At 46.9% G+C, this 14,115-nt stretch overlaps 1 protein-coding gene and 1 long non-coding RNA gene across 2 annotated transcripts in view; both read right to left on the bottom strand.

Annotated features, from left to right (window-relative positions):
- Positions 1–14,115, bottom strand: part of LOC126508532 (uncharacterized) — a 388,666-nt gene that overhangs the window by 69,494 nt on the left and 305,057 nt on the right. The window lies entirely within an intron of this gene.
- Positions 3,046–14,115, bottom strand: part of Znf366 (zinc finger protein 366) — a 63,088-nt gene continuing 52,018 nt past the window's right edge. Inside the window, exons 4-5 of the mRNA XM_050153828.1 lie at positions 9,734–9,908; positions 3,046–6,994 (exon numbers count right to left, since the gene is read on the bottom strand). Of these exons, the coding sequence (XP_050009785.1) occupies positions 6,462–6,994; positions 9,734–9,908 (708 nt within the window). The 3' untranslated portion in view covers positions 3,046–6,461. The remainder of the gene's footprint in view (positions 6,995–9,733; positions 9,909–14,115) is intronic.

Here is a 14,115-nt window from a genome sequence, read left to right on the forward strand (position 1 = left end):
TTTTTTTTTTTTTGATTTTTTCGAGACAGGGTTTCTCTGTGGCTTTGGAGCCTGTCCTGGAACTAGCTTTGTAGACCAGGCTGGTCTCGAACTCAAAGAGATCCACCTGCCTCTGCCTCCCGAGTGCTGGGATTAAAGGCGTGCGCCACCACCGCCCGGCTCAGTGGGGTATATCTTATAAGTGATATATGCTGTGTGTTTGGTGTGTGATGTGTGTATAATATGTGCGTGTATGGTGTGTGTGTGTGATATGTGTATGGGTGTGTTTATATGTGAGGGGGTGTATGTGGGGGATATGTGATGTGTGATATATGGTGTGTAATATGTATGTGTGGTGTGTGTGATATGCTGTATGTGTGGTGTGTGTGTGTATATGTGTGGTGTGTGTGATGTGTTGTATATGATGTGTAGGGGATGTCTAATGTGTGTGTGGTGTGTGTGTGATGTGTGTGTATGTGTGGTGTGTGTAGTATTGTGATGTGTGATCTGTGTGAGTATAGTATTGTGGTGTGTGATTTGTGTGTGTAGTGTGTGTGCGGTGTGACCGTGCTTCACATAAAGCAGCTGTGAACACACCTAGGCTTCCCCAGGGCAGAGTCCATGATGTATCAGATGTGAGGCCCTGGGGATCTGGAGAATGAGCACTGGAGAATCCATAGCTATATCCCGCCGTTCTCCACAGTCTGGGGCAGAACTGTGTGTTCCTTAAGGGTGGGGACAAATTCCTTCCACATGTTTTTGTTTAGGTTTCTTCTTAAAGTGCCATCAGGATGTCCAGGGACAATTGTCTCTGTGACTTATACCGTAACAGCATTGTATTATTCCTCACCTTACTAAGGTGGAAGGTGTGCATTGAGTCAACATCTCTGCATAGCTGGGCTTGCAGAACTGATTGCTTTTTATAATGAAAATAAATTGGGCAGTGAATTCTCCTGTAAGAATGGAACTTCCTTCTCACTGGCTTGCTTTCCCTGCTGGATCAGGCATAGTTGGTAGTCGAGAGCTGTGGAGATGGAGAGGGCTCTTCCCAGCCCCTTAGGGTCTTAGGGTCTAGCTTCTGCGCCCTGGCCGTGTGGCTTCTCCAACTCTATGCTCAGCCATTTCTGCCCAGCACTGTGCCTGTGCAATTCTTGCCTGCTTTAGTTTCCACAAACTGAAATCTAAAAGAAAACAGAGAGAATGGATGGACTTAATTCTGCACAGTGCGGTGCTTACTTAGTAAGTGTGCCTTCTGCCCACCAAGGAAAGAACGTGGGCACCAAGAGAACTACAGACTCTAATCGATCCCTTTAGTCATCACGACAAAACCTCTTATCAAGGGGCATTTTCTTTTGTATTTAGAAAAATATATATTTATTTTGTGTGCGCTTGTGTGCACGTTCATGCATGCTTGTATGTTTTTAGGTGTGCATGTGTGAAGGCTGTACTTCAGGTGCAATCCAATTTGGTTTTGAGACAGGGTTTGTTATTTGTCCAGTTTGGAGCTTGCCAAATTGCCTAATCTTGCTGGTCAGCAATCACAGGGGTCCTACCCCTCACCACCTCTTCCTGCTGCAGGCTTATATGAACTACATCTAGACACTCACCCCCAGGCCTGCCCCATACATGAGCTCTGGACCATCAAACTTGGGTATTCATGTTTGCAAGACAAACACTTTACCAGTTGACACATCACCCCTGACCACTTTTGGCTTTCGCTATTAAATTTTCCTTGGTTATAGTAAGTCAAAGAATCTCCAAAACTCTTCCATCCCCCTCTGCCTGCCTCTCTCTCGGCTGCTATTGAACTCTCATCATCTTGCCTTAGCCTCCTGAGTCCTGGGATTACAGATATGTGCCATTATATCTATTTTTTAATTCTTGGTTATCACCTTACTGTAAAATCGTCTCTCACAGGATATTAAAGCTGCCTCTAGAATATCTCCCAGCATCCTTCTGGCTATCTTTCAAACAGTTCTCTTATGTGATAGCTAAAATGAGTTTCAAAAATATGAATATTATATTCTTTGCTCAATGACTTTTTATATCATCCTCACCTTGTATTCCTGTCCCTTTCCTGTGGCCATGTCTTTCCTCTGCCATGTTTCTTTATACTATAGGACCTTTGTCCATGTGGTAGACACCACCTAGAAAGCCCTTCTGTTCTTTTTCCCATGGCTGCCTTTCTGTCCTTCAGGTTTCAAGTTAAATGGCATTTATTCAGAAGTACAGAAGTGGAACTATAAGCCATAAAGCCCCCCCCATCCTCAAGTTGCTTTGTCACTGTGGTGGTTTGAATAAGAATGGCCCCATAGGCTCAGGTACTTGAATGCTGAGTCACCAGGGAGCTGCACTATTTGAAAGGATTAGAAGGATTAGGAGGTGTGGACTTATTGGAGGGAGTGTGTCAATGGGGGAGGACTTTGAGGTTTGGAAAGTCCGTGCCAATCCCAGAGGCCGCCCCCCCCCACCTCTCTCTACAGATCAGGGTGTAGCTCTCAGCTACTGCTTCAAAATCTGCCTGCATACAGCAGTTCTCCCTGCCACGAGGATAATGGACTAAACCTCTGAAACTGTAGCAAGCCCCAATTAAATGCCTTCTTTTGTAAGTGCTTCCTTGGTCATGGTATCTCTTCATAGCTAAAGAATACTAACCAAGACAGCCATGGTATTTTGACACAGAAATAAGAAAAGTAACTAACACAGAAAACTTATGTCAAGAAGTGGAGCTGGCCAGGCAGCGGTGACGCACACCTTTAATCCCAGCACTCGGGAGGCAGAGGCAGACGGACCTCTGAGTTTGAGGCCAGCCTGGTCTATAGAGAGAGTTCAGAAAAGAAAAAGTGGGACTATTGCTGCAGCTATGTGGTTCTCAGGCCTTTGGCACAAGTTTGGAGGAAGAATGTATAACAATTTGGGACTTCGGGTTAGAAAAGCCATCAGATGCTCTGAGCAGAGAGTCACCGTTGTTGTAGAAGTTAGAATTACAAGAATTCTTGGAGAATAACACAGTTCTTTTCAACATGTTTTTATTTGCTTAAATTAACAAAATATAGGTTACACGCCATTTCCAGGAAGCAATATTCACAACTTGGGGTGCTAGACCCTTGGAGGCTTAGTTTTTAACTGGCAAGCCAAAATTCTGTATAAAAAAAGCATTTGGTGTGATGTTGTCCAAAGATATGAAGGATTTCAAATGTTAGCTTGGTTACATTTTGTTTCAGCAAAGTAGACAAAGGTCATAATTCAAAACACAATGTGAATATTTTATTGACTGTATTTGGGACTCAATAAATACAGAATGCACAATGAGCTTTCTCTTGCAGCTACATATATCCAGATAGACCCGTTAGCTCCTTTTGGCTTAGCAAAAGTTGACTCCAGTGTCAGGGCCAAAGGAATATCCACTTTTTTTTTTTTTAGAATGAAAGAGAAATACAAAAGCAATACAGAGGACCATCATAAACCTGAATAAAAAGGATAAGAGGCAAATATGACACATGTCTGGATTGTTAGTTGGTTCAAAGTGGCAATGGTCAAAAGCCTGGAAAGTATTCTACTCTGATCCATTTCCAGAATTCTACAATGAGACAAAGAACATGGCTTTGCAGTGCTGGTGACCTTGGATGGTGTTATTCTTTGGTTTTCTGAGGTGGGCCCCACGAGCCCTACTTCAGATTTCTATCTGATTAATCACATCATGGATCAAGGTTAGCCACACCTCTTCCAAAGTCAGGAAACTGATCAAACATACTGGGGTGCCTCTGAGAAGTAAGGAAGGGATACCTTGGGCTAATAGTTGTAAAGGGGGGCTACTGCCTCTTCCACACACGAAACCTGGGCCTGACTTTGTTTATGCATCAGTGTTGGGTTGGTTAAAGCCCACTAAGTCTTTTATACCTGGAAATAGAATCTAGAGCCAGGATTAGCATAGGCCAATCTACATTGTGGTTACTTTCCCGAGATCTCTCTTTTTCCCTTCAGGAAATCAGGATGCTAACACCACACAGAGGAAGCCTGCTGGAGTGACAGGACCTAGGGACCAGGTATCTCCTTCCCTTGCAGCTCCAGAGGGCCCTGTGATGAGACTTTCCACTCTCCAAAACATGCTCGTAAACCACCCCCCCCCACACACACACACACTGATTCCTCAAACAGCCCCAAAGGGTTTGTTTGGGATAGACTAGATTCTGCTCCTCCAGATTCTCCTGGCTCCTTCTGTTCCAACAGGACATCCCCAGAAAGCACCTGGAAGCATGTGGAACTGTGAGAAGGCACAGCACCTAGTAGGTCCTCAACTCTTGGTTCCGGAATGAAGCTTCCTTGGCACTTTTACCGAAGGCACCTAAAAGTTTCATTCATACTACGTGGAAGGAATCTGGCCAATCTGAAGACCTGTAACAGCTCTGTGTCCAGAGTGGTGCTTGTGGCCATAGAAACCCAGGCCGTTCTCTTCCTCATCCATCCTTTTGCAGATGTTGTGACCTCGGGGTATGCACAGGTGGAGTAGGAAACGCCAAAAGCTTTTGTTTTTCACAGCGGCAGTCATGACAGAAGAATGAATTTTAGGATGTTGGCAGGAGACATGGGTGAGAGGTTCTCTGAGTACAGGAGTGAAAAGATGAGGGTCATGGAGAAGCAGCTTGGCTGATGGGGAAAGCCGCATCCGGATGGAGCTAGACTGGATCTTCTAAAGGAATGTGCTGGGCACTTTGGGAGGAGAGGCAGCAATGCAGTCACTAGAACCCGGCTTTACCAAAAACGTTGGCACTCCCAACCAAGAGGCGGGTTTTACCCGAGCACAGTCTGGCACCTACCATGACTCAGCGACAAGAATGCAATGTCCTGTCAGTGCTGCTTCCCACGGTGGCAGGGTCTAAGAAGGTCCAGCTGAGAGGCCAACACAGCCATCATAAAGCTCACAGGCCCTGCCACAGCAGTTCAAGCCCCTGGGCAAGAACGAGAGTCAACATGTATCTTTCCACACGCTGGGGGCTACAAACATCACAGGCCTTGTCTTCAGGTGCACACACGCCAAATCTACGTCCACAGTGTGTGCGTGTGCATGCGTGTGTCCTTGGGAGGGTGACAGAATAAGAACAAAGGCAAAAGTCAGCATTGTGGTTACAGGTCTCCTGTCCTCTTCAGAGAGTCTGAAGTCAAGATCAGAAATAGGTAAGGGCAGTGGGAAGGCGCCCCAGCAGACACAGAACTGGGGGATGTGAGAACTCTGTGCTTTTTTAAGAGGCACCTAGAGGTGATCTGGAAACTCCCAGTGCTGGGGGGTGGCACTCCAGATGTGTTAAAGCCAGAACCTAACAGAGCAAGGCCCCACCATGGGTGGATTTTGCTTCTTTTTCTTTTTCTCCTTCCTTCCTTCCTTCCTTCCTTCCTTCCTTCCTTCCTTCCTTCCTTCCTTCCTTCCTTTTTTTTTAAAGTTTTTCCTTTGTAGCCCAGTCTGATTTCAAACATGAGGCAACTCTCCTGCTCTGGGATTCTGGGATTACATCTGTGCGCTCCCATGCCTCGCTACATCAGTGTTTTCTAGAGCTTCTTCTGGATGAGTCTCACATGTAGCAAGCTCTGAGATCACAGCTCAGGTCCTGCTTATAGCATTAGTGGGTGATCATTCATTTACCCTAAATAAGTCAAACTTGTTTTAGGGAGAAGTCCTGAACCCCATTTCATAGCCCAAGCCCTACCGCTCACTGTGGCAACTCGCCTTTCAGTTGCTCCTTGGAGCATGAGGCCTCGGAGTGAGGTGGCAATGATCTCTGTGAGGAAGCTCTTCTTGAGGCAGGGATTTGGTCTGAAGATTTGGGACCACCAAGCATTGTCCAGACATCGATGGGGGTGCTCCAAATCTCCCACTGACCAGTGAAGCTGAGGCAGAACAGAGCAACCAACCAGGCATCTAAGAGCTCAGTCGAAATGATTACCTTCTTCTGAAGCCCTAGCTCACATCTGCAGGAACTCCTTGAGAACAGCCTCCCCTAAAGACCATCTCTTGCATCATTGCCTGTGTTTCTACTGTTTAATAGAGACTATTATTCTATACAACTGCTAATATTTTTGTCTATGATATTGTAACCTTCAAATATGCAACTAAAGAGTTATGGCTAAGGTAACATGAGCACCACAGTTCTGCAACTAGAAAGACATTTTACCCTATTGCATGTTAGAAAAAGACAGTTTCTAGAAGCACCTTGAGGTTCAGCTTGCAGTTAGGTATCTAGAGGAGAGCTCTGTTCATCATGTGGGTGGTGTGTAAAATAACACTGAGGGGCCCCTGCACCTGTATGAAATTGCCAAGTGCCCAAGGAACGACCTGAGGAGCTTTTATGTCACCCGCACGTTTAGTCTGAGCCATTTGTAAAGACTGGGCACCACTCGCCTGTCCCCAGCAAACGACAATTCGTGCAGAAAGCTATATTTGAACTGCCTAGATCTCATTTTCCAAATGTAATTTCAAAGCTGTCCACTTAGACACCCAAAAGGACTGCTTGTTTTTCCATTTTCCTCTCCAGTAATTCTTTTAAACCCTCATCTCTGTGCTTGAAGTATAAGTAATCGGAAAAAGGGGGGCCCTGCCCACCGCTTTGCAACAGCCTGCTGCCCAGGGGCTCGTCTGTGACGGCGCAGTCTATGTCTCTGCCTTCGTGGTCCTCGCCACTCTTCTCCGGCTGCTCTTCCAGAGCATCCTGGTCTCTGCGTCCTTCCCTGGGGCCCCGGAAGCTCTGCTCCTGTTTGGTGGACAGATCCTCAGGCGCGCAGGGTTGCTGGCTCTCCTGTGCCAGACTGGGGCTGTAGGACTCCGCCTCATAGCTGTTGCTCTCGTCCCCATCCTCTTCCTCTTCCTCCTCCTGGCAGAGGTAGCTCCGTGTGCTGTCCACGTCGGACTGGAACACTGGCCCCTTTGCGTTGCGCTTTTGGGAAAGGTCAAATGGCTCCTCCTGCTCTAGGTTCCTCAGGACAGCAGAGGACTGCGCCAGGACGAGTCGTCCCCTGCCCAGACCTGCAGGACCAAAGCAGAATTTATGTGCCTGAGCAAAGCAGTGCCCAAGGCTCTTTAAGCATCCTGGTTGTCCATTTAATAAACAGGGCAAGGCAGGGAGGGGGCGGAGCTTGATTCCCATTAAGTACATGGTACAGGAAGATCATAATCCATGCAACCCTTTAAGGCAAACCTGGCAACGTATGCCCTGACTTAGCAATGCCTCTACTGCGAATTTAAAATATTAAAAAGTGTGTGTGGGGGGGCAGGAGCACCATATATGTGTGGATTTTTTTCATTATACTGAATATGTAAAAAAAACTGAGTATCTAAATTTTGGTTAAGCACATAAACCATACAATGAGTTATGTCTGTGTGTTACAGAAGGCTACTAAGGATCATACATGTATTCTCTAGATATTTTAAGTCTTTGTGGCATTCTCTTCCTTTTTTCCTTATCAAAAATGTCTGGAAGGATGTAGGCTCAGATCTCAAAACTGGATGAACTCTGAAGTGGTTACTGCGTTTCCTCTTCACTCCTTACGCATTTCTCCTTTTATTTTCACAGACAGCATTAAGTTGACAGCAAATAAACAAAGCAACAACAAAGAGAGTTCATCCTCAAACAAAGACAAACAAACCTAAGCTCTTCCACGTGGTCCCAAAAAGGCTGCTCCAAGCCCGTGGTCCCTATGCACAGGCTAGAAGTTCTCTGAGGAGCTCACAGGGTCCCTGTTTGGGATCACAGATGTCCCTGTACTGGGCAGGGTGACATTTGGGTCTAGAAAGATGGGCTTCCTGATCAACAGAGGGCATAATGGCTCATGTCATCTCAGGTTCAAGGCCCCAGACTGTGGTGACCCAAACCAGACTGTGAGACGCAGCAGGGACCCTAAGGGTTTGAGAAATAGGAAGGGAGGTCTCTAGGATGCAGCAGGTGGCAGGCTGGGGCTGGAGTGAAGAAAGGAGGAATAGGGACTCTGAGGGACAATGACGTCAGCTGTCTATAACTTTAATCCTATCAGGGGACAAGAGAGATCTTTTCCAGCTTCCTAATGATTTATTCTCTCTCTCTCTCTCTCTCTCTCTCTCTCTCTCTCTCTCTCTCTCTCTCTCACACACACACACACACACACACACACCGCACATACACACAAATTTAGCATTTATAGATGAAGCTGCAAAAATTGTTGAAATCTGTTAGTTTTTTCAAAGCAATCACATAGTGATGCTTTCCCTGTCCCACAAAGTGACAGAGCCACTAGGTTCCTGTTAAGATGTGACCTTCAATGTGGGGCAAATTCATAGTGACCACATCAAATTTCTAGATAGTGGACTGGCTTCCTCCTGCTATGGCTGTCTCTTCTACTTAGAAAAATCCGTACCTCGCTTTAGAGGTGACTTGACCAGCCAGAGATCCAGGAAACAATTAAAAAAGGAAGGCCATCTCAATAAATAAAAAAAAATTAAAAACAAACAAACAAAAATCAGCTCCTTTTAACCAGTATTTTTCAAAGTTTTTTTTTTTTTGCATAAACTCCATCCCTTGTTTGTGATGACCACAGCTGCCTGAGTGGGGGGTCACCATGAACTCAAGGGTGTTGTGAAAAACCCCAAGCTATGCTTATCTTGTTTCTTGTTGTGTGTTCAGGTATGCATCTTACACACGTGTGCACCTGTCCGCTTTACTTTGGAAGTACAAACAGGTCACCTGGCTCTGCGTGGGATGACAAACAGATGCACGGTTGACTCAGAAAACCTAGAGCTAGAATCCCAGCTTTGCCTTCAAACTACACTGGTGAGACCTGGTCTCCTCAGACACAAAATGAGGAGAGTCATGGACTCTTTCAGGGACTTGGGAGAAGTGAGTGAGGATGCTGCTGATAGTGTTATCCTGAACTCTGCGTGTCTGTCTTCTCCACACACACACACACACACACACACACACACCAGACACATCTAGAAGGCCTTAGGTGGCCTTAGTCCCTCTGCCCTGTCATTGCCCTGGCTGGGTGCATTTACTGTCTCTTTATTGTAAGATTGGTTGACTGGGTGAAGAAGTGGCCCTGATGCACTCAAGGGACCTGGAATGTAAAGTCTTCATTGACAAGAGCCCAGGACTGAGGAGTTAAAATAAGCAAGAACTTTTCGTTAGTTCAGCAAAGACTCAGCAGGAGAGACACAAAGCCCTGCTCACGTGGAGCTGGGGCAATAGGAAAACCGCCCTTGAGTGGACAGAAGGGAAACATGGCCCACGGCAAACGGACTTCTGCTGGGCAGAGTATGAGGACCCACACTGTTTTCATCGTTGATTGTTTTTTAAAAAATGGAAGAAAAATCCCATGTCATCTAGCAGTATGAGAAGTAGATCTAATAGAGACTGAGTTGGAAAGGTTGGGGTTCAAATCGTGACTCTGGTTCTTTTTCCTTGAGTGCAGACTTTGGAAGTCTCAGATTCCCAACATGCAGCAAAATGGAAATAACAGATATTCTGCAGCTAAGAGTGACTTTGAGGATTTAAAGAGATAAAGCACTCCATGGAGTCTGCGAGACAAAGGGAGCAACAACTGTACCTCTGGCATCATTACTGTGTTCCCGAGTTGCCTCTGTGACCCTTACTTACGCCTGCTCTGCTGTGGCCATTAAAACACATCCCCTGTTTAGGGCAAGAATCACCCCAGCCCCCCCACCAAAGTGCCCCCGTAAAAACGCATCCCTCTTCTATGTGGGCAGGGCTTCCAACCAGGGTGGAGGGAGTACCTTGGGCATGAAGGCCTCGCTCCATCACTCCATGCTTGACCTTCATGTGGCGCGTCAGGTTCCCCTTCAGAGTGAACTTGCTCGGGCAGTAGAGGCACTTGAAGGGCTTGCTGTCGGAGTGCAGGTGCATGTGGCCCATCAGGTTGTGCATGCGGTTGAATTCCTTCCCACACAGCTGTTGGGGACAGAGACCAGGACACAGTGATCTTTTCTAGGAGAACCTGTGTTCTCGTGGGGGGCGGGGAGACCTGGAGAGCAGCGGCCACACCTGCTTGGTGCTATAACCACTGCCAAAGGCAATGCCCCTTGACTGTCAGGGAGGAGCAAGGTAATGCTCAGGCTCCGAAGTGGAGCAGGTGGACTGGATTTCCGAGACACAGGTGTCCAGTATCTCTAAACTCAAGAACCAGAGCTCAAAGCTCATAAATTAAAGCTTGTTTTGTTTCATGGAGGAGGGTCATATAGTCGAGGCTGACCTCAAACTCACTATATGGCGAATTAAAAAAAACAGAAATCCAAGAAAGGAGTTATCTTTTCCCTGGGTAGAGATTTAAAGAAGTGAGATGGTTTTTCCGAGCAAGCATTAAAAATCATGTATCTGTGTGTATGTCTGAGTCTGTGTAACTGCACCTGTGTGCGCCTATGTGCACACATGTGACCAGGCAGCTGTGAGCCACCCAGCACGGGTCCATACATGATGGATCTCAAGAGCGAATCTGAGTCTCAGCAGAAAGAAGGGCACAGCAGTGACTCTGGGACACCTGATGTCCCTTTGCTTCAGGAGAACAATGCTTGGGAGCTCCAGCCCTTCCTTGGTTGTGCTATGTGGAAGACAAAGAAGGATTCTGTGTCTGTGCTTAAACTAGTGTGTTGACTAATGGCAGAGCAGTCCCCTCTGTCCTCAGTCTCTGACGGGCAGTGGAACGGTGACAGCAATATGTGTTGAGAGACACCAAAAGGAAGGTGTGCAGTCCAGCAACCCCTGGGGCTCACACAAGCTTCTCTTCTCGTTGAGAGAGACCTTCAAGACTAATGTGGAAGATTCTAGACTGATTTTCCATTACCAAAGATACTATTTTCTTTAGGGAAGGGCAGTGAAGCTAACCTTGGAAGAATGGGCAGAGCTGGCAAGACTGACCTTGGGAGGCTAGGCAAAAGAATGCTGGCTCTAAGAGGACCCGGCTTGGGGTTGCACAGCAGGCCCAAATAAGCCACATACAGATTATGAGTGGCTGGCTTAGTATTCTTGAATGGTTTGCATTTGATGATTTGAAGACCATTTCTCCCCTTTAATTCCTTGCCAGCAAGAATGAATTTGGTGTCATAGGCAGACCACTAAACTCAGAGTAACTGTAAACCACACACATTAGAAAACGGGGACCCCCCCAAAATCTGGGATGCAGCTTGGCGGTGCAGTGCTTGCATAGCATGTGAACCCCAGCATGGAGTGAGAGGGTAAGAACAAAAAGTGACACCCAAGAAGAGGAAAGAATGAGAAAACGGATCTAATTCCAGCTTCCACGAGAGAAGCCATGCGAGGGGTTGATTCTTCTGTTATCAATACTGAAAGTACGTTTCCTGGGGTTTGCGGAGTTTCTGTTGCCATTGCCTTGGGTGTGCGTGACACGCGACAGGTCCTCAGTTAGAAAGTGGGACATGTTGCAGGAGAAAAACTTAAATAAGAGAAAATCTCTAGTGGGAGAGAGAAGCAGAAAGCTGGAAGACCGGCTCCAACACTGGGCAAGTCCAGACATAGAGAGGTCGGATGCTCCACTCAAAAGCAGACAGACATCATTGAGAGAATAAGATGAAGACCTTCCGAACTGGCTTCTGTGGTTGAGACATTCCTCTTCTGGTTATTATCTCTCTGCTCAGCTATTAGTTAGACTCTGGACTGGCTTGAAAATGCTCCATCAGAGAGATGGATCTGGGGCCGCGCTTAGCTGGTAAAGTGCTTGCTGTCCAGGCCTGAGAACCTGAGCCAAGCGCTGAGTGTGGTGATACGCCTCTGCAACACTAGTGTGGAGGAGGGAGAGATGGGCGGGTCCCTGGGGGTTCACTGGACAGCCAACCTAAGCTGACTAGTGATCCTTAGGTCCCCGAGGGGAGGGAGGGAGGGAGGGAGGGAGGGAGAGAGAGACACTGATGATTCCTGGAAATGAGATTTGAGGTTGATCTATGGCCTACACATGAACACACACACACATACACACACACACACACACACAACCACACACACACGAGTAGTTTAGGCCTTTCTTGAAGGATGTGTGGTGAGTTCTGCCTTGGCACAAGTATCAGGCATCTTCGGGAATCTTTGTAGACACTTCAGCCTACTTCACAGCACGGGTGAGGGACCTGCTGCTGCTCTGGTGAGACTAACTGCTTATGGCTGTCATACCCATCATACCTGGAACATGGGGCCAGAAAAGGCCCTGCAATCTGTCTGCTCCAAGGTCCCACCCATCAATCCTCAAAGGACCCACTTATCAATTTCCCTCGCCACAAGTCTACACTCAGAGGTGTGTGTTCATTATAATGGCCACCTCCGGAGGTTCTGCAGGTTCTTCTTTATGTCCACTTGGCACAAGCTAGAGTTATCTGAAAGGAGGGAGCCTCAACTGAGAAAATGCCTCCATAAGATCTGACTGTAGGGCCATTTCATGATTAGTGGTTGGTGGGGGAGGGGCCAGCCCATTGTAGGTGGGGTCATCCCTGGGATGGTGGTCCTGGATTCTATAAGAAAGCAGGATGAGCAAGCCAGGGGGAGAAAGCCAGTAAGCAGCCTTCCATGTCCTCTTCATCCGCTCCTGCCTCCAGGTTCCTGCCCTGATTTCCCTCTGTGATAGGCTGTTATCTAGAAGTGTAAACTGAAAAAGAAACCCTTTTCCTCCAAGTTGCTTTGGTCACGGTGTTTTGTCACAGCAATAGTAACCCTAACTAAGACAGACAAGCAGCCCTTTTGATCCTTTCTTGAAAACCTAGTGAATTATTCTGCTGCAGATTTTCTGCCTCAGTTCATTTAATATGAAATTTCTTGGGACATTTTAGTGGTACATGGGGATGTTATATTTATATTGAACTTTAAAATTATATTGTCAGAGCTCTGTGAATTCAAGACCAGCCTTGTCTACATAATGAGCTCCAGGACAGCCAGGACTACAGAGAGAGACCCTGTCTCAAAACATAAAACAAAACAAGACATTATATTATCCTCCAAAGTAATCCCAGTAGTCTAAAGGAAAGTACACCGTGGGGCATGACCAGTTAGCTCTCTTCTGTCTGACTGGTAAAGGAAACTAGTTTTTGTCCTGTTGGCAAGCTTAATATTTTATAATCAAGTTACCCCTGCATGTCTGATGGTAGCTATTGGGTGTCACAGTAGAGATAAGTGGAAGCAAGTCAACTCTGAGGTCCCAAATGTGGCCCAGGCAGTTTTCAATTCAAAGGTCACTTCAATTTCCTTTGTAACCAAGCTCGTGATCAGGCACAGAGCTGCAAACATAATACCCTTAATGAGTAGCTAAGCATTAGGCTGGGTGAATATATAAACAAGTCAGGAAATATCATCACCCCATACGAAATCTTAAAATACAGCCATTACTGCTCCTCCTCATCTCCCCATGAGCCGACGCACACACTGGTTTGTAAACTGCAACCCTCAGTGTCAGACAGGTGGAGTCGGGTCACGAAGGACCCAAATGAAGCAACTGTCCTCCATTCACATCTCACTCAGCTTCTTCCTCCACCTCTGACCCCCACCAAGCCCTGTGGTCCTCATCCGCAACACTTGTCCTCCATTGTTCCCGGAAGAGTGTCCTCACATGACTATGCCCAAGTGTAGAGAGCCACTCCTCTTAGACAGTGAAGAGGGATTAGAGAAAGATCCTGCTACTGATGGAGTCCTGGGATGTCCTCGCTGCTGGGGAGGGGCATTAGATTGGAAGGAGGAAGACTGCTAAGGAAACAACAAAACTCATTTTTATCTCGGAGAAAAATCAGTAGCTGAAGTGAAGGCTTCCCTTAATCTTGAGTTGAAAATATAAGTGCCTTCCCAAGCCGGGACTTGGTGAATGACCTAACAAGGTCTGCATCAAAGTGAGAGAGCCATTGGTGCAGGTGCTGCTGGAGGGTTGGAGACTCGACTTCCATTCCCCAGATGTGAGCCACCCAGCAAAGGTGCTGTCTTTTTCAAACATCAAAGGAACGGAAAGGGAATCTTCTGGCTAAATCCGTGCCTGGTGACCTGGGACTGACTAGAAGCCCAACCCAGGATTCATGGGTGGAAAGCAAAGATTCACCATAGACCACAAGCTTTTGGAGAGTCCACCAGATGGCTCTCTGATGTCCAGGATGCCCTTGAAACAGCTGTCACATGTCCT

This window comes from Alexandromys fortis, unplaced genomic scaffold, assembly GCF_014885135.2.
Source record: "Alexandromys fortis isolate MF-2015 unplaced genomic scaffold, M_Fortis_MF-2015_v1.1 scaffold_79, whole genome shotgun sequence".
NCBI lineage: Eukaryota > Metazoa > Chordata > Mammalia > Rodentia > Cricetidae > Alexandromys > Alexandromys fortis.